Source organism: Lepisosteus platostomus, chromosome 8 (assembly GCF_059453375.1).
Source record: "Lepisosteus platostomus isolate fLepPlt1 chromosome 8, fLepPlt1.hap1, whole genome shotgun sequence".
Classification (NCBI taxonomy): domain Eukaryota; kingdom Metazoa; phylum Chordata; class Actinopteri; order Semionotiformes; family Lepisosteidae; genus Lepisosteus; species Lepisosteus platostomus.
The window spans coordinates 47467767-47487144 of NC_142618.1; the positions used below are offsets into that span (position 1 = coordinate 47467767).

At 35.7% G+C, this 19378-nt stretch overlaps 1 protein-coding gene across 1 annotated transcript in view; it reads left to right on the forward strand.

Moving 5' to 3' along the window:
* The first annotated feature begins 529 nt into the window (after positions 1-529).
* Positions 530-19378, forward strand: part of LOC148657462 (protein disulfide-isomerase TMX3-like) — a 45733-nt gene continuing 26884 nt past the window's right edge. The window contains exons 1-9 of the mRNA XM_088643760.1: positions 530-619; positions 879-933; positions 2021-2060; positions 4455-4578; positions 6949-6994; positions 9023-9103; positions 13436-13535; positions 15306-15383; positions 17055-17121. Coding sequence (XP_088499886.1) covers positions 586-619; positions 879-933; positions 2021-2060; positions 4455-4578; positions 6949-6994; positions 9023-9103; positions 13436-13535; positions 15306-15383; positions 17055-17121 — 625 coding nt within the window. The 5' untranslated portion in view covers positions 530-585. The remainder of the gene's footprint in view (positions 620-878; positions 934-2020; positions 2061-4454; positions 4579-6948; positions 6995-9022; positions 9104-13435; positions 13536-15305; positions 15384-17054; positions 17122-19378) is intronic.

A 19378-nucleotide genomic window follows, 5' to 3' on the forward strand; every position in this document is an offset into this window, starting at 1 on the left:
AAGTGATAAATATTTACATGGTCAGAGAAATAAATGTTTACTTTTCAATTACTGCTGTACGCTGTAATGATGTGCATTTGATAAGTAAACTTTGAACTTGAACTGAATCATCAGATCAGATGCATACCATACCTGGCACTTAGATGGGTCTATGCTGTGTCAGTCAGTCAACTGTTCATGGATGTGGCAAGATGAGGGTGATTCTTAATGTGTCGTAATGTGATGAGCAAAATTGCGCATTTACTGTTATGGAACTGGCCTCAGAGTGAAACGTTAATTGGTGTTTTTATGGATCCTGGTAACATTGTCCGTTTTTTTAAGAAAGGGGGACATAAATGGAATGACAGCCTTTCTCAAAGCTTAAAAGCAGATGAAGTTATTAACTTTGGCATAAAACACACAAAGCACTATGGTCTTCTGACGATGCAAAGTTTAGTCAAAAGCCTCCGGCAGACAATTTACTTCAACACTTCCCTCTGCACACTTCAACTACATTGGCTTCCTGTGTCTGTGCCCCTGGTGCCGCGCATGCTCCGCAGTGCCCCCACTTTTGTGTTTCCTGCTTTAGTGCTTCCTATTGCAAAGATGGCAGAAGTAAAGATCAGTTTGGTTTGTGCGGGTAAAAACATTTTAAAAATCATTTTTGCAGCTCTGATAATGCACATGATCTATTATGTCGGCCGTTGCAAAATATTTATTAAGTGTAGTTTTGCATTTATTTAGGCTAAAACACTACACTGTTTTGTTTGCAAAAAGATTTATAATTTCATTTTACTTATTTGACTGCAAAAGTCCATATTATTAGTCTGATATTCTAACAATATATGATGTTTTTCCTTAAGCAATTGTTCTTAGTTGCTTTCTTTGTTTATTTGCAGTGATTCTTCTGTGTAGAACAGCGGTAGTAGCTTATGTGGAGGATCTGGATGACTCGTAAGTGATGCTGGAGCGCACAATTATTATTTCTATTATTTTCTTTCGTGAATTTTGTCTGTCATTTCTGATTGTTGCTGATGGTACGTGGTTAATTGCCGAAAACGTTAACACGAGATATGTGGAATGAGGCGTTTAAGCTAGACTGTATCAGAACTACCCTGCGCATACAGTTTCTTTAATTCACTAATTAAGGGGTTTTCACTGCTTGAATCCAGTTGCGTCGGTGAATGTCTAATACCTGGGAAAGCAGGTTTAAATGTCACTTAAATGCTTCTTGAGAAACACCACGTGCTTACCGACTTTACTTAAAACGTCTAAAGATCCTGCAAGATAAGTGAGGCAAGTTTACAGTAACTTGTATTTAAGTTAGTATAATAAAAGTGTCTGAAAGGAGTTCCCCTTAATCCTATCCACTGTATTCTCTGTAAGATCTGGATATTTTCTAATTGTTCATTTATACATTGTAACGTAGAAAATATGGTGGAACACCATATTGAAACCATACGTTCATTCAATATTTAACATTTTAGGTAATATTGCATTATCGTCACAGCCTTTAATCTTTGTGTGAACTATTACTACATTCTTGTGCCTTTGTTATGAGTATAATCGAGTTTGCCAGACTTAATGTTTAAAATCTACAGTGATATAGTACAAAATATTGAATCCTATGGTAATCTCCTTATGTGTTTGGTGGTTATGAAGCATCCATAACTTAAGGCTTAAATAATGTTAAGTGACATTATGATATAGTTTAAATAAGAGCAATGAAAGGAAACAAGCTACAGTTTGTTTAGGATTAGTATTTTGTTTCTCTGAAACATTAATTTCTGATTTGTTGAGGTTTTTAAAGTTGTACATTTAAAACTTTGAGTATTCTTATATGACACTTTTCCAGAAGAGACAGTATGCAAGTACAACAGTATGCATGTGTGGCCTTTGTAGAAAATGGTAAGAACTTTAAAAAAAACAACCTGAGTTTGATTGTGTGCCGTATTATGCCATATTCATGTTCCATATGGCACACAAATGGACATTTTGCTGTTGTTCATAATTTGTTTTCCATTAATTATTTTTTTTTTAGGTTTAAAGCAAGCAGAATGGATGATGTGTGGCTAGTTGACGTAAGTAATGTTTTTAGAACAATGGTTGCTCAGGCAAAGTAGACAAACTGATTTTCTGAATTTTCCTGATGACACCATTCATGTTATCCCCTTTGGAAGTCAGTATAGACTCTGCTGTTTATTTAGAGAAAGAGCAGTCGTGCATACAAGTTTTATTCTGGCGATATTGAGTGAGCCCTTACAAATTGAACTGGCATATTCACACAAGTTGGTTTATTTCACTGGCTTGGAGTGAGCACCTTGTTATAGGCTGTATCACAAATTCAGCTCTGATGTTTTTCTTAGCTATGTAGTAATTTGTTTTATTTGCAAAATGTACCAAAGTGCTTTTAAAACAAATCTTAGTTAAGAGTTTTAAACAAAACCTAGGACAGTCAGTGTCAAACATTGGGCTCAGTCTTCTTAAAACTAGAATTTTAAAGAAACCACAAAGTTAAGATGAGTGTCTACTCTGAACATAGTAATAGAAGCATGCACTGTGATTCCAATGCTAAATATTATGAATGATGAACAAGTTTATCAGAACTGTGAATTATGATTTACGATGTTAGAAGATGTGCTGTAAGCTAACTTGAAACATGCACGATGAATTTTCTTAAATCTGTCAAAACTAGGCTTCAGAATATGACAGTGTAAATTCTGAAGTTAGATGACGAATTCAAATTGTGATAAGTTAAATTTAAACATTTTCTTGAATGAGACAAAAATGTACTGCTGCCAGAAGAGCAAATATCTTCTGTAAACAACAGCAATTTAGATCTATTGTAATCCATTGTGTAACCCAACTGCGGATTATTTCCAGTAGACTCTCAAGCAAAGCCTAAACGTTGCCTAAAAAGCTAACTTTTTAAATATTCTTCATTGGTATGGTGCAAAATTTTCTTCATTTGAAACTGCTCAGACTCTGCATTTCAGAAGCTACACATCATTGAAAAAGTATCGGAATAAAATCGAGATGTGTAAAATACTTGTAACACGGCTAAATAGATGGGTAAACTGCACATTAAAAAGTCTATTAAAGAAAATAACAGTCTCAAACTTCACAACCTGTTATAGCTATTTTAAATAGGTTCTTTCCTCACTGTTGGTGGTTTCTGGTTCAGCCAGAATTGTCTCCTGCAGTGTCCAGCAGGTGGGGCAGCAGTGAGTTCAGGCTGTAGTGAGAAACCTGCTCTATTTATTTTTCAGCAGTCTCTGGTGGGTGAGGGTCAGACTGCTGTGCAGTTCATGTTGTTTTTACAAAGCCCTGTTGGATATAGCTTGTTTTCATTTTATCATTGTACCATTTACCAAAACCGGATCCTCCACAATAAATAGCCATAATGCAGCGTATGAGGAAAATGTGATGAACCATTAGAATCATTGTCAGTTGTAATTGAAATATAAACATATCTATATCTTTTAATGGTACTCCTTCAAACGTCACTGTTATTTCAACTCCCAGTACCAACAACATTACACGTGAATCCAGATTTCTGAAATGTTTTAATATTTTGTTGTTAAAAACTGCTTCTTCAATTGCTCATGACCTACAAAATATTAAAATGAAAGGTGGCTTCTCCTCCCACTTTGTGGAGTTGTTATTGAAGGAGTCTAGGATGTAAAAATGTGTATTAATAGGAAAAGTGAGTTGTTGGTACCGTTTCATAGATATGACACTAGTCTCATGTGTAGAGTAAATATCTCAAGAGATGTCAGTTCATTAGCACTTCGCCAATGGGGAAAAAGGGTTCCTGGCGGTATTTCTCAACAGTGTCATAATGTGCAAAACACTAACAGTATTTCATGGAGTTCATATATGCAAGAACACGGCTCATATTACGTAATTTTATTAACAGTAGGTTGTGATTTGTAAAGTATTGCAAACGGTGGGAAAAGATTAAAACCTATTGAAAAACTATTGAATCGTGCTATTTAAAGATTGCGTGCTTACGTGCTATTGCAGATTGTCAAGATCTGTTTTGAAAAAGTGAAAAAAATACTAAAAATCCTAGAAATTCAAATCAAAAGTTAGGTATTTAAAATATTTTCTTCATTTCACATATATTTTGTGTGCATGCCAAAAACATAGATGAAACAAAAATAAATTTAAACATAACCAAATGCTCTTAATGCTTTATGCAACCACAGTCCAATGTGTAGTATGTATTCTATCTTGTAGCACAAAGGAGCAGAAGCAGTATCATGTAAGTCCAGTCAAATATCTTGCTCCTTAAAAGACTCTTCTTTACAGATCATCGTTTCTTTAATGAGGCTGATTGTTTTCATTAAAAAAAGGCTTTGTACACAGGTCAGCAGTGTTGGATTCGAAGCAGGGAAACCATTTTGAACTTGTGAAAGGTTAAGGTATCGAATATCTTTTTGGAGTTTTCATGCAATTTCTTAACCTTCTAGTTCTACGCTCCCTGGTGCGGACACTGTAAAAAGCTGGAGCCCATATGGCATGAAGTTGGCTCAGAAATGAGAAGTTCTGGTTCTCCTGTACGAGTCGGGAAGATGGATGCCACCGCCTACTCTAGTAAGTTGTGTCAGTGGAGCTTTCCACCTCCAAGTTCAGGATCTTGCTTTTGAAAGTGTTTAATGGAGAGCAATGTGAAGCATTTGGATTTGTAGTGCAGTTTAACAGAAGTGCAGTACAGAAAGATTAACAATTGTAAAATATTCTTTTTCTAAATTGACATTTTCTGAATCAGGCAATTTTGTAACGCATCTTCATGCCCAGTTTTTACTTTCAGAATTTACCTGATCGATACTGATTATTTTGTTTGCCTATTAAAAGGATTGCATTTTGATTTAAAGCTCACCTGCTGATTTTTTTAATTGCTGTGTTGTGTAAACTTATTGGTATATGTCACATTGAGTGCCTTTGTTGGTTATAAATTAGTTTAATTCCTTTGGCCAGATGGCTGGAGCTGTGTTATCCTTCTAGACATTTTCAATAACTTTTTCATGACTAAATCTTTTAATTCCTCTGTTCCTCAGGAGGGTTAATTAAGTGGCTTTGTCGGTAGTTCATTTTGTTTGTGGCTAGGGTGAGCCTTGTTTGTTAAGCTGGTCAGAGGGAGGATCCTGCAGCTTCTAATGAGAGCTATTTATATACTGGCCTTGCAGAAGTGAGATCAAGACCTGGATAAACTATCTCTTCTGGAAATACTTGTGTGCCTGACTTGCTTACTTAAAGGGCTCCTGAGCATTACTCAGATGTGTTATTTAATGCTGTGTTATGGATTACACTTTACAAAGGCCAGAGAGAGCTTGTTCAATTTTTTTATAGCTAGCAGGATTAGCTGTCATGCATAGTGCCGTTTTTGGAAGATTAAAAGGAAGGCCACCTAACAACCCTTTCCTTCCCATGGAAAGAAAGCTTGGTGACAAAATCACTGCTAAAGTCCAGTTTTCACTACACTATTCTGTTCTATCTATAAATGAGCAGAAATGTTCAGTCGTAGCTTATGTAAACCTCAGCCAGGGCTGTTTTATTTTAGGTTCATAGTAAAACGGCCATGTATTCTAAATGTAAATGACTGAAATACCAGAGACTTTATTAGTAATATTCATTACTCCTTATTGTCAAAACAGAAATAGTACTGAATGGTTAATGTCAATGCAAATCAAAATTGTGATGCATTGATTTTTGGTTTATAAAAGCAGTCCAATAATGTTATCTGGCAAAAGGGACTAGATATGCAGTACCTGTTGTATATTGCACAAAATCCTGCCTAATGCAGTAGATTTGGTGGCTGCTGAGAAATGTTTTGAACTAAGGCAGACGGATCTAAAGTCACTTTAGCCAGATTAGGTAGAGGTAGGTGGAGACTGTTGGCTCAGCCTGGAATATTTTTTAAAAAAATTAAAACATGCATGTGATATGTACCGTCTTTCTTTTGGAAAAGGGGCTTGAGTTCACCCATGAAAAAATGAATGAACAATGACATCCAGGGATTACACTGTTGTTTCAGATGACAGTCCTTATTCCTGTCACTTGTATGATTAGTGTGACAGATTCCCTTGTGTGTCCATAACATAAATTAGTTCTAGAAAGTGTCCTGTTATAACCTTACAGCAATCTCACACTTTTCCTAAAGAGAGTACAAAGTTGACTGATTCTGTGTTCTCCCTAAAACCCCTCGATATATACATTTTGAAACAAATGGTAAAGAACAGCACCATTTATTTTTATTTTATGATCTTTATGTGGAATTAGCCTATTTTAAACTCCACTCAGTGCAACAATTCTCCAGTCTACTTGGGTAGAATGAGCCTTTTTCTCTGAATCACGAACCCATTTGGTTATGCCATTTGACTAACTGATGAAAGACCTGTACCTGCACTGGAGTTCTGGAAACACTCTCAAGTTACTTACTCACTAGCCTTTCAGCATTTGAGATACTGTGAGCTCCGACGTGACATAAAAGGATTTTCAGCGTGGATTGAAGGAATAACGCAGCTCTCAAAGCAAGAAGGAACAAATAAAGGTTTATTCCATGCTGAAAAGAGAAGAAAAGAAATGCAACGTTTCGGCTGTGGAGCCCTCTTTGGATGTGAAGAACTCGCACCTGAAGAAGGCTTCACAGCCGAAACTTTGTTTTCTCTCTTCTTTTCAGCATGGAATAAACCTTTACTTGTTCCTTTGCAGCCTACGCATGGTGACGCAGCTACCTACTTGAACTTCTCAAAGGCAGTACAAGTTCCCCATCAATGCTTTTTATTCCACCATTTCTTGGGAAAATCAGGTTACACTTGGCCAGTGACCTAATGACTTGGGCCCAAACTGCACTCTGAGCAAGTACCTTTACAGTTTGAGCCCTGTTTCCCTTATTCTTATGCTTGTCTACTTAACATTTGAAGAGGAATGAGTAATTTGAAGCTGACTAATTTTCCTTCCTAGGTGTTGCATCAGAATTTGGAGTAAGAGGTTATCCCACTATAAAACTGTGAGTATCTACTTTTGTATCTATTTTTTTTCACAAGATTTATTAATATTCCTTTTTATGTGGAATTTTATTGTATTAAACTTCACTACTTTTTCAACAGCTCCTACTAAATAAAATCAGATACATTTTATCCTTGGAGTTTGTTGTTGTAGGACCTCACAATTGTACTTTAGCTACAACAGTACTTGCCCATTTAGCTGTTCCTTTGCATTAATGTATAATAAAATATTCTCTAAATGATTTGGAACTAAACAGTACATTATTATGATTAACTGAAGATTGCGAATGAAAAGTAGGTAGCCCTTTCCTGTAGCTAAACTATTGCTATTGCTAAACTATCCAACTCTTATAGACAACTGACATAAAATTCCTGTGGACTCCTGCCTGTTTTTAAACTGCTTTGATAAACGCAATGAAACAAAAATTAAAAACACTTTACAGTGAGCAAAACCATTTTTCAAGAGATATCACCACGTGGAAGTATTTCACATACTGTCTTTCTGCTTTTTTCTAAATGACGAAAAAAACTTTTCTTCACAAGGACTTAAAAGAATTGTCACTTTCTTTTAAAGGTCCTTCTGAAAATCAGCTGTGAAAAATGAATTAATTAATGACAACATATTTTGCATAAGGCGGGATGGTGGCACAATGGTTAGCATTGATGCCTTGCAGTGCTGGGGTCCTAGGTTCGATACCGGACCTGGTGTGCGGTTTGCATGGAGTTTGTATATTCTCCCTCTGGTTGGGTGGGTTTCTTCTAGCAGTCCAAAAACGTATTGGTAGGTTAAAAGGCTTCTCGAAACACTGGCCCTGGTTTGAGTGTGTGCGTGTCTGTCTGTGTTCCTGCCCTGTGATGGACTGGCATCCCTTCCTTGTACCCTGCCTTGCACTCATTAATTGTCAGGATAGGCTCTGGCTCCGTTATGACCCTGAATTGGAAGAAGTGGTTAGAAATTGAATGGGTATTTTGAAAACATTTAATTATTTCTATTGCTAAAACCAAAATTCAAGATCTCACTTTTAGTTTTTTTTGTGTTCATTTTTAGTTTAGTTTAGAGTTTTCTTGGGAATGTGAAAGGCCTTAGTGCTGTGTCTTGAACTTCAAAACCGTGTGTATTGGATTTGGCCTTGGATCATTTTATGTTGATTTTACTTCAAATTTTCTTTGTAGAGACTCGGGCTGAAAGTCCCAAGGCATGTATCTTAAGTCAGAGTTGAGTAGCCTTAGAGACAGAGCGCTGAGGAGACTGGAGTCCTGGGAGTCTGAGACTCCACACTAATTAGAATTGTTGCCATTTACAGAAACTCATTAAACTTCTGTGTAATGGCGAATGGTCTTTGGTGCAGTGAGTGGTAGGAGAGAGATATTGGGACATTTTAAAGAAAAACCTGCATTGTTCCATTGTTCTGGTTAATGCAAGGACTGGTATAAAAGCCAAAGTTTTTAGGCCACTAAAGTTTTACAAATACGGAAACAAATGGCAAAGAAATTGAGATTTTAATATGTGCATGCAAATCTATAATAACCATATTGGAAGACATGAATATATTTTATAGACTGTAAGCTGCAAGCAAAATGCAGAGTGCTCAGGTAAAAATAATCCTTTACATTTGCTAGTGTCAGGAATGAGAATAGAATTCCTTGACAAGGCAGTTCAATTCATTTTATTTATGAGCTGCAGGCTTTTGTGTGTGAGCCAGTAGGTGGTATGTGCTTCATGCTGTTTAATTTGTTTTTGGTAAATTTGTGCAGATGTGGTAATAATATTAATATTTGCAAACCTTTTGTATCTGTACAGTTTATTCAGCAGCCTGCATCTCATAAAAGTGCCCCAACCCCTCTACAGCCTTACAGCTCCTCTTACATTTTTCTTTTACTCATGCAAATGTTTAGCAATGAAATAGATGAGGGCAGTGTCTATAACAGCTGATACATTTTTGGTTTCCCACTGTGCTATAAGGTGGCTTGGTGTAATATGTGTTCTGTAAAGAGTGTCAGTGTGGTACAGTGATCTGTCTTTTTCAAAGGTTGAAGGGAGACCTGGCATACAATTACAAAGGACCCAGAACCAAGGATGACATCGTTGAATTCGCTAATAGAGTATCTGGGTAAGCTCCATTTTCTGTTTTCTCTCACAGAAATGAGCTGATTGTCACAGGAGCACACAGTCATGCATATCATGAAAGGATAACACAAATATCCTTTAGACAAATATGCTAACATGCAATATGTAGAACATATACGTACTGTATCAAGAGTGCTACAGCTGAGGCACACCAGACAGGTGGCTCTGTGGCTAAGTATCTGCGCCTGTGGCTGGAAGGTTGCTGGTTTAAATCCCACGGTCAGCAGAGGACTCCTACTCCGTTGGGCCCCCAAGCAAGGCCCTCAACTCCAACTGCTCCAGAGGCGCCGTCTAAATGGCTGATCCTGCGCTCTGACCCCAAGCTTCTCTCTCCCTGTCTGTGTTCCTGTGTGTCTGATGGAGAGCAAGCTGGAGTATGCGAAAAGACAAATTCCTAATGCAAGAAATTGTATATGGCTAATAAATTGATCTTATCCTATCACAAATGTGCTATTTATGTACTCGAGTACTAGTAAAGTACATACACAGTGGCTTACACAGATTTTAACTCTCAAGCTGGAAACACTATGTTCGTCAACCACAGAATGTAAATTGTTATACAAAAAGTGTTAAACAAGCTTTAAACTTTTACACCTGCTTAATTCAGGTTAAGCTAAAGGGTTAAAGAGAATGGGTAAGAATGTACACATCGTGCTACATTAAGAAGAAAAAACCCTGCCTACATTTGTGGACAAATTTTAGCTATGCTGCCTATCATAGTAGAAACACTGTGCAGCCTGAAAGTGCGGTTTGTTTTTCAACACGCGTGTGATGCTTTGCACAGTGCAGAAATGACACACTGCTTATATTGAGGCATGACTTTTAAACAACAGAAGTTTAATTCATTGGTAGTATTAATACACATTCATTTGTTATCTTACTGTAAGCTTGGAAATTTTGTTATTTGGTCTTTAGTCTTGTGTCTTAATCCTTAAATATAAAATGAGTGGCTAATAACCCTAATCTAGCAACAAGCAGTGCGGTTTAAGAAAGATTTTTAAGGCTTTACAGAAAATTAACTGTACTCTTTGGGTTTTGAGCCATTTGGATGTTGGCAAATTAAATACAGATGGATGTTCTTTGTATTACAGCCTACGTAGTGCTTAGACATTAGTCTGTGTCCAAATAAGTATAAAAGCAGATTTAACTTTCACATTAATAAATGTACTATGTTATCAGTGTTTCAAAACTTTATCCAGGGTATCTATTTGGAATAAACAGATTGTGTAATTATATTTATAAAAACAAGCATGAGGTTTGTTATTTAAACAGTGCAACGCAACTTTGTTGCATGGGAAGCATTACAGTTAAAATGCAGTTTCAATGATACATTCTATCCAGTTATCTCTCTCATCCTAGTGTTAATCCCGCATCAGCAGGGTCCACTTGTCGGCACACCAGTCTCCATTTGGTGGTTTGAACCAAATCTTTGAGCTGACGTTGCCATTAAATGCGACTGAGAATAATTCAACCGGCGCTTCGCTCCGCCTGCCGTCGGAGTAGGGGGAGGAGAACAAAGTAATGTAGCCAATTCATAGAGGGGGATTATTAGGAGGCATAGGAAATTTGGCCAGGATGCCGGGGTTACACTCCTACTCTTTTCGAGAAACACCCTGGGATTTTTAATGACCACAGAGAGTCAGGACCTCGGTTTTATGTCTCATCCGAAAGACGGTGCTTGTTTACAGTATAGTGTCCCCGTCACATTCTATCCAGTTATGAAGACGGTTATTTGGACAGATGGTGTTTAAAGTCTCTCACCTCAGGAAGACTGTTAAAATGTGGCTTATGTCAAATGAGGAATAAATGCTGGCCTGGGCATGAGCAGACATAAAAGTATGGTTTTGTATTTAGAGCTGGCAGAAGCCTGGGAATGAAAGCAAATTATATCTGAAGCTTTAGGTTCTCACAGTCTAGTTATTTAAGTGAATGACTAAACTGGTACACTGGGCACTGAGATTACTGGTTGCAGGACTTCTGTGGTCTGATGGGGAGAAATGTCAGAGTAGTATTCCTTTGGCTGTAAGAAACGCTGAAAATAAAATTTTAAAGGCATTGTGGGTTATATAAAGAAGCTTTTTATTAGTAGTCGCTTCACTTTATTTCTTATTGATCATAACATGGAAAGTCTTTACCTTGAGATGGCTGTGATAGTATAGTATATCTTCACAAGGGCCTTGCTGTCAGATGGAAGAGTTTTGCCGTATGTTTTACAGAAAGACTCTGAAACTTTCGGTGTCCTTGGACTTGCTAATTGTGCCTCACCTCATTTTAGCACACAAGCTTAAAATCAAAAATACAGTTTTGTATAAATGTGGGACATAAGTGTTAGTCATTTATTATAGTGACTGGTTTTGATGCCTCACTAGTTGAATATGCAGCAAACCGTGTACATAATAGGGGAATTTCATTTCTCAAGATCATAGATCTGGGCAGAGCATCAGGTTGAATGGGACATATTTGAAGATAGGTCCCTCACAGCTTCAGAATGGATTTTTTAAAGATTCCATTAAAATTGTGGTTCTGGTTTTCTAATTCGTCTGTGGCTGTGAATTGCTAAGTTCCTTCTTGTTTTTTCTTGTAACATACCAAACAAACTTTTAAATAAATATATTTGGAGCAGAAGATTATATATGTATTCTGTAAGAGGGGCCAGTATGGTTTAAAGGTGGAATCTCCAGAGTGAAAAATTTCATGCCCAGCCACTTATAGCATTAGAAGAGGATCGTGTGTGTAAATCTACCAGTTTCATTCACCCAGCCTATATTTAGTTGTATCAAGAGCATTCTAAGGTTGAGAAAAGAAAGCTGTAGGAAGTATTCTTATGTGATAGAAGCAAAATGCAGCTTTCATTTTCTCAAGCTCATTTTCTGAAGTAACTTGTCTTCTCAATTTAACTTGAGTTCAGAACAGCCAGGAATCTGATTTTCTACAAATACAAAATTATAATTCCTGGAATAATGGTAAAGATTCAGATTTATTCTGTAAAAAATACATTTTTAATTATAACTGTAAGCTATAATTGCAAATCGTCAATTAATAGCAGAAAATATATTTTTGTAAGATTCATGAACTTGTGATCTTCCCAACATGATTTTGTAGGACATAGTTAGATTATCTGCAATATGGAGTTAAACATCTTCACCCAACATGTTATGGAAAAGGAATTTCTGTGAGAACATGAAACATGACTGTCATATTTCAGTTTGGTCACTAGGTGGAGCTGTGTGAGTGGTCTAAAATAAGTGTTTACAAGCGGTAAAGTGAAGGTATAGAATATAATCAACTGCTTTTAAGAATTGCAAAGCATACCATATTATTAATCTTTTTTTAGGACTGCACCAGATAATAACTGATAGCACATTTTAATTAATTAATTAACCACTACATGACAAAAAGGGAGATCTAATGGAGTTTAATTTAACAGTTTAAATAGATTTATTTTTTAGAGAAAGCTAATGACACCAGCTTAAAAGCACCCTTTTTAAAAAGAGTAAATGATAACATATGTTAATAACTGTCTCAGACATATTAATATAACAGTCTATTGGATGTAAAAGTTATTAACTCAAGTAAGAGTTTCAATAACCCATGGTGTATACGTCTGAAATTTCACTGTGTCACTGATACAGATGTAATGTCTGCAGTGACATGGGTAAAGGCAAATCATTTTATTTTTAAGCTGTTTATGACATATATTGTTGGCAAAGATAAAACAAAATAAAGGGCAAAAATAGTCAGCACTTAAAATATGACATTGATGTTTATTTTTCAAATAAAAATAGAAATAAATGCTACATCATTTGAAGCAAACGTACGTAATACTTAAAAATACTTTTAGGGATGTTTTGTAATTCAACCAGTAATTTTGAAAGCTTCAGTGTTTTTCTCCATTAGAACTTGTTGATTTAGCATTGATTCACACATCGTAGATGCCAGTGTTAAAAAGCTGTATGCTTTTTTTAGCAGGATCTTCTCAGTCATCTTCTCAAGTTAGGTGTCAGGTCTGATTGATCTTCAGCATGAGCACAAACACATTTTCAAGCCATTATGCTGCACAGACTTGGAACAGACTTGGTGGGGTTAAATTTTAAAGAGCAAAAGATCTTGACCCCAGACACACCTAGAAGAATTGCGTTAAGTATGCTTTGATTTTTGAACGAGGTCCATATCAAATAAAAAAAAAAAATGCTGCATGACAATTTTTTTTGCCTCGAAAGAATTTTGGAGTGCTGTTAACTTTTATTTGCAAAGCGCTGCTGAAAGCAGTTACACAGCTCTGTTCATCTTTTTTTTTCTCCCCCCCCCCCTCCAGGCCTCTTGTTCGCCCTCTTCCCAGCCAGCAGATGTTTGAACATGTATTTAAGAGACATGATGTACTTTTTGTGTATATTGGAGGTGAATCGCCCCTCAAGGTAGGAGAACCTTTTCTGAATATTCTGCCTACTGAAACGTCAGCTCTTGTGATTGGTTCTTCTTCCCAGAGCCATTACTGTTATACAGAAATTGCAGTGTTGACCCTTTAACAGATAACCTCCCCACATGTACACATATAGTCTTTTTTATAAAGTTTGTGTAAGAACTTAAATGGGTTGTTTGTTCTTTGCTTCAACGGTGGATATTGCATAAAAAATAAGCTTCTACTAAGAACATTTTTCCAGAAAGGTATCATTTAGTTTGGCGTCATGTCAAGAGATGATGATGTTGAGTACAATGCTGAAACCAAAAACGTGACTTTCGGCAATTATCGCATATAAAGAAAACAAATAAATATTCTGCTTTGTACTCTATTCTATATGGATTGATTTTATCAGGAATGAGAGGTTTTCCTAGAATGGATAGGTGAAAGTCATACTTGCAAGATGGAAAAAAAAATGCTATGCTGTATACAATATTAAACAAAATTAAGTGTCCTAAACCAAGGGAAGTATGGTTTTAAAAATAAATTTTGGAGATATGACTTTCAAATGACAAATGTTTTGACTGAATTTAATAATTTAATAATTCAAACAGTTCCAAGTAAGACATATTTTGGTTTTAAAGGTTTTAACCTTTGCTAATAATTGCTGTCATCTGTTTCAGCGCTATCTGTTATTGTATACCTACACACTGCAGCAGTAACTACATTTCAAATACTGTTTTTTTAGATGGACGAAATAGATGTTCCATGAGGTTATATGGATTTTGTAAGCTTGTGCTGCAGGACCAATCTTGTGTCCTTATTTAATAAGTAAAACTACTGAACATTTCATACAATAGCATTTGTAAATGGCTCTTGGTTTTTCCAGAAGTAAATAAAGCATTATTAAGAAATGCTCAAACAGAACATATGTTTCTGTAAACGTTTGGTAAAATAAGAGAGAGCAAGTGAATTCTAGTCACTGACATGACATTTCTATATCACTATGTGAGTAGTGGCTGGGATTCTGTCCAGCATTAATACAATGGAGCAAATTCTAGTTATTATGTGAGGACAGGGTTCTCTGAACTTGAGCTGGGTTACATTTATTGGCTTTTATCAACTATCGAAGTATAGCAATTTGTTCAGGGATGCTTTCTTTGTCACTAAAGGACATTAAGAGGTTTTTGAAATACATTTGTTTCTCTGGCTAGAGACTGTTCCTTCTCCAGAATGCAGGCCTTGTGCTTGACAAATGAAAAATAATCATTTTAGTCCCAGTTGTGCATTTTTGATTGGAATAAAGATGAGTTACCTGGTTTGTTTGAAAAGGTTTTAAGATCAGATGTGAGAATCCGTTTCATTCATGTTTATAATGTTTCAATCTAACTTGTTGTACTGTACTGATTCTATTACAAATGTATGTAGATTCAGTTTATGATCCTTGTTTTCAAAACTATTAGTATTATTATTGTTATTCTTGTGAATGTTTGCTTATTAATATCAGTAAGTAATATTTGGTCAGCTCTTTCACTCTGGCCTGACAGTTCTGGGGCAATTCAGAGATTAGGGTTAAAATCATTCAGAATAGTCATGGAAATGTTAAGCAGTGCTAACCATACTCTTATGTGCAATAAAGATTAGTTTTACAATGGTAAACTTGTAAAGCTTAAACAGTAACCTACATCCTCAGATCTTGAACTGAATAAGATAGCTTTCATTAAAAGTGAATGTGAGAGTTGTTGTTATTGCAAAGTGAAAAGCTGCTGCATTTTGTTTTTTTCAGGAAAAATACATTGAAGTGGCATCCGAATTGATTGTTTACACATACTTCTTCTCTGCCTCTGAAGACGTTTTGCCAAAGGTATGTTGGTATGCAGAATTTGTAAAAGCTATCTTAGTTTCCCAGAGGGAGACTTTTTTTGGACTATCAAAGGCTCATAAATGGGTGCATTTTTGCAATTTATAAATGTAATATACAAAGTGTTAGATTTAATATTGTTTGGTTTTAAACAGTTTCTGAACTTATTTAAACAGTAATTTATACACCAATGTCTATCTAAAGATCTTTTAATAAACTTCAGATTATAGTAATTTTCTTTACTAACTTTAAGAAACTGCACTGTGGAAATGTGGGAGGTAGAATCACGTAATGTACCTTTGAATCATTGAATACATTTCCATTCACTTACATTACATTTTAACTGATTTAACAGAAGAAATGAAAAGCTCAGTGGAGTTGCATTTAGACAGAGGTGAAGTACACTGTGTAATAACAGCTCAGTGTGAGTAGATGTGAAGGGGCTGAAAGTATGTGTGCTTTTATTTTTGTTACAGTTCAGAATTATTTGTTACAGTTCAACACTTATACACAGAATGAAGACCTGTATCTTAACTGGCTTTAACACTGCAATCCTGATCCACAGTATAGAAATACAAAGGATTTAATGCTTACATGCCATCTGCTGTTTTTTATGTGAGGCAGCTCCTCTTCGTTGCTGTGTAATATGTGATGTATTCTAACATTTTACAGCAATATAGCCTTGACGCTCTGTAGAGGGCTTTGAAAAAGGGTAGGATGCCATACAGTATGTCCAATCATGGCCATTATGGGTCAAAGGAGGTTGGGCTCTTTCTAAAAGTGATGCTAGGAGGTGCTAGGAGATGTGGAAAGAGCAGGTTTGTGGTATCATCTGTAAATATTAATTGCATGTGCTGCTTTTATACTGACTTTTAACTCCTGGGGAACTTATCAGGCACAAATGATAATTTAAGAATACCCGACCTTGTGTATGCTAATGCACAAACACCTAATACATATTTGAAGGCTTAGAAATATGTTTAAATATTTATAAATTAATTATAAAACGATAAGTCATTGGCTGGCGAAGGAAGCTTCTTAGCTTAAAGTCTTTGACCATATTTAGACATCTCTGCCATATTTAGACAACGGCCGACTGCATCCAAGAAGACAACATTTTCTTGAAGTTAGACCTCAGAACAATCCTAACAACATGACTGGTAGTGTGTCTGGAACTTGCAGCTGTGCTGCATCCAAATAATCACCAAAACACATTTTAATATCTTATTCCATTATATCATATTCCTATATTTATAATTTTACCATCGATATTTGTAAACATTTTGATGCCTTGTATAAAATTAAGGTAGGCTCTTCTATGCATTAACTTTGCTCAGTATTTAACCAGTGCTATGTGTACAATGGATGTTTTTTCTTTCAAGCCAGGATATTCATATATGTGTTGGATCTCTATTTATAAATACAGCTCTGTCATCTTTCTGAGCTGAAACAGTTTTGTAAAAACAAATAGTATTTAATTTGTTTTGTGCTGTCTAGGTTGCAGTGTTTATCTTAACATTATTTCAAGATTTCTCTGTATGTGTTTATCCCCAGATTTGTCAAACTCACATTGCACTTGCCTAATGTTAATTTCTTTTGTGTGTAATAGTCAGTTTTGCACAGTTTAATCTGCCCAACACATGTCAGCTGAAGGCATTCTTATTTTGTGTTTAGCACATAACATTACAAGAGCTGCCTGCAGTAGCAGTCTTCAAGGATGGAACCTACTTTCTGTATGATGGTGAGTCTAGATTTGCCTTGTTTTTGTTGGGTGGTATTAGTAGATGTGACTTAATATTTTTATTTTATTGTATTGCCTATTTTTATGCAATTTATCTGTAGCAGTGGTATTATTGTGTGTCTCCTAAAATAGCAGCAGACAACCCTGGCATAAATAGCATAGATGGGGAACTTGAAGTACAGTATTGCCTTTGAGAAGTACAAGTAGGTAGCTGCATCAGCAAGCGTTGGCGGCAAAGGAAAGGTTTATTCCATGATGAAAAGAGAAGAAGAGTTTATTTTCTCTTTTCAGCATGGAATAAACCGTTACATGTTCCTTAGCATAATGCTACTGTGCTCATAATTGTGCAGGTAATCATACGTTTTCCATTTCTGTGGAGGAAAATGTTTGATGACAACATGTAAAACATAAACGATGTTATCAAAATGTTATGCAAGTGCAAGATAAGAATCTGCTGCTCTTATGATTAGGTTCAGTGATAATGGTAAAATGTTAAGATAAAAAATTTTCATCAGCATAATACATTTGTCAGGATCTTTGTCACATCTGTTCAGTAAGAACATCTAGCCCATTTTCTGGTTAGTAGCTGGTTAGTAGCAAATACATTGTCTTCGACAACTTCGTAGCTTATTGCATACTCTCTCAGCCCTTTGTGTATAGAAGTGCCTTTAAAATTCACATCCAAATAGTTTTCCAGTTGTATTCTATGGTTTATGTAAAGAAATCCACTGGGTTAACTTTGCTATTGCCTTTGAAGATTTTGAATCAGCCTGCCTCATAACCTTGCCCTTGAGTCTTCTCCCTGTTCAAGACTAAAAAGCTTTAGTTTTGTTTCAGCTTGTCATTGTAGGATATTCCTTTAATCCAAGTGATGTATCTGGCTGCTTTTCTCTGGACTGATTCCAGAGCAGCAATATCTTTTGACCAGTATGGTACACAGATTGCTAAAAGACATCTTGCTAGCATTCTAACATCTTAAGATCATTTTCCTTTACTTAAATTGTATACTTTTAACAGTATATCCTAACATTTTGTTTGCCTTTTTTATTGCTTGCATGAAAGTCATTATCTAAATAATGTGTTTAATAGGTTTGTGTCTGTTTTAAAGTAATGACAGTAACAATAGTCTCAAAACGGTTCTGAATGTGTTTTTTGCGTTTATATATCTACTATATATTACATTTAATTCTGTGCGATATTACTGAAGCTTTTGATTGTGTGACATTTTGAATATGGAGAAATAAATGAAATACAGGTTGACGTTTTCAGAACCAGTTTAGTGTTGTATAGTAACATTGTTTGACCCAATGTAGCTGATTATAGTTTTCTTTATCTGCTGTAGGTTCATGTGTCTAATTTACGTGGATGGGATGGTTATGTTCTTATATGTAAAGAAATTAGTATAGTGATGAAATAATCATGATAACAGGGATTTTTTAAGAGAAATATATTATTAGGTTGTAGAGAACCCATATTTACATAGCAACGCTAATTTATAATTAGCAGTAAAGTGGTAATTTGCAGTCTGGCGAGATGGGATGTTCTCAAAACATGGATATTTAAGTGGAAAGCCATGTCAGTGTTTGAACTGCAAAGAAACTAGTAGTTGTTAATTCCAAGCTAAAATAAAAAAAGAAATGCAATGTTTTGGCTGTGGAATAATCTTCCAGTAAAGTTTTATGTACTTTCTTGTTCCAGTCTCAAGACATAGCCCACAAGGAAGTACTGCACATTGAACTCTTGTATTTGTTAATGGCAATGCTTCTAAGAGGGCAAAAGCTTGAATAGTAATTTTTTTTTTCAGTGCAATTTTGCCATGTTTTTTTGTTGTTGCGGTCATCTGTTACCAACTTTGCATCACCTTAGTATTACATTCCATCTGTAGCCATTAATCTTTATTTTCAGCTGTATGAATACATAGCTTGATGCAGTGAAACCTATGCAGACTCCATCCAAGATATTGTTTTAAAATTACATTGCCTAGCATACCAGGCTGTGGAAACCTTTTGGTGGGATAAAAGGTGTGATATTTAAACTTTTTCAGAACAGTAAGACAAAAGCTAATAGTGTTGGGTTTGTAATTAGATAGTTAATATTCCATTCTTGTATTTTGTCTGCAACATTGAGCTCTTGCACAAGCAGACTTTATTTAGGCTTCAGCGTTTTAAAATGCTCTTGGGGGCAAACATTGTAATTGGTTGTTGGTCCCCTTACTGAAGGTGGTAAAAAAATATATTTTTATAAGTTATATAAGGCA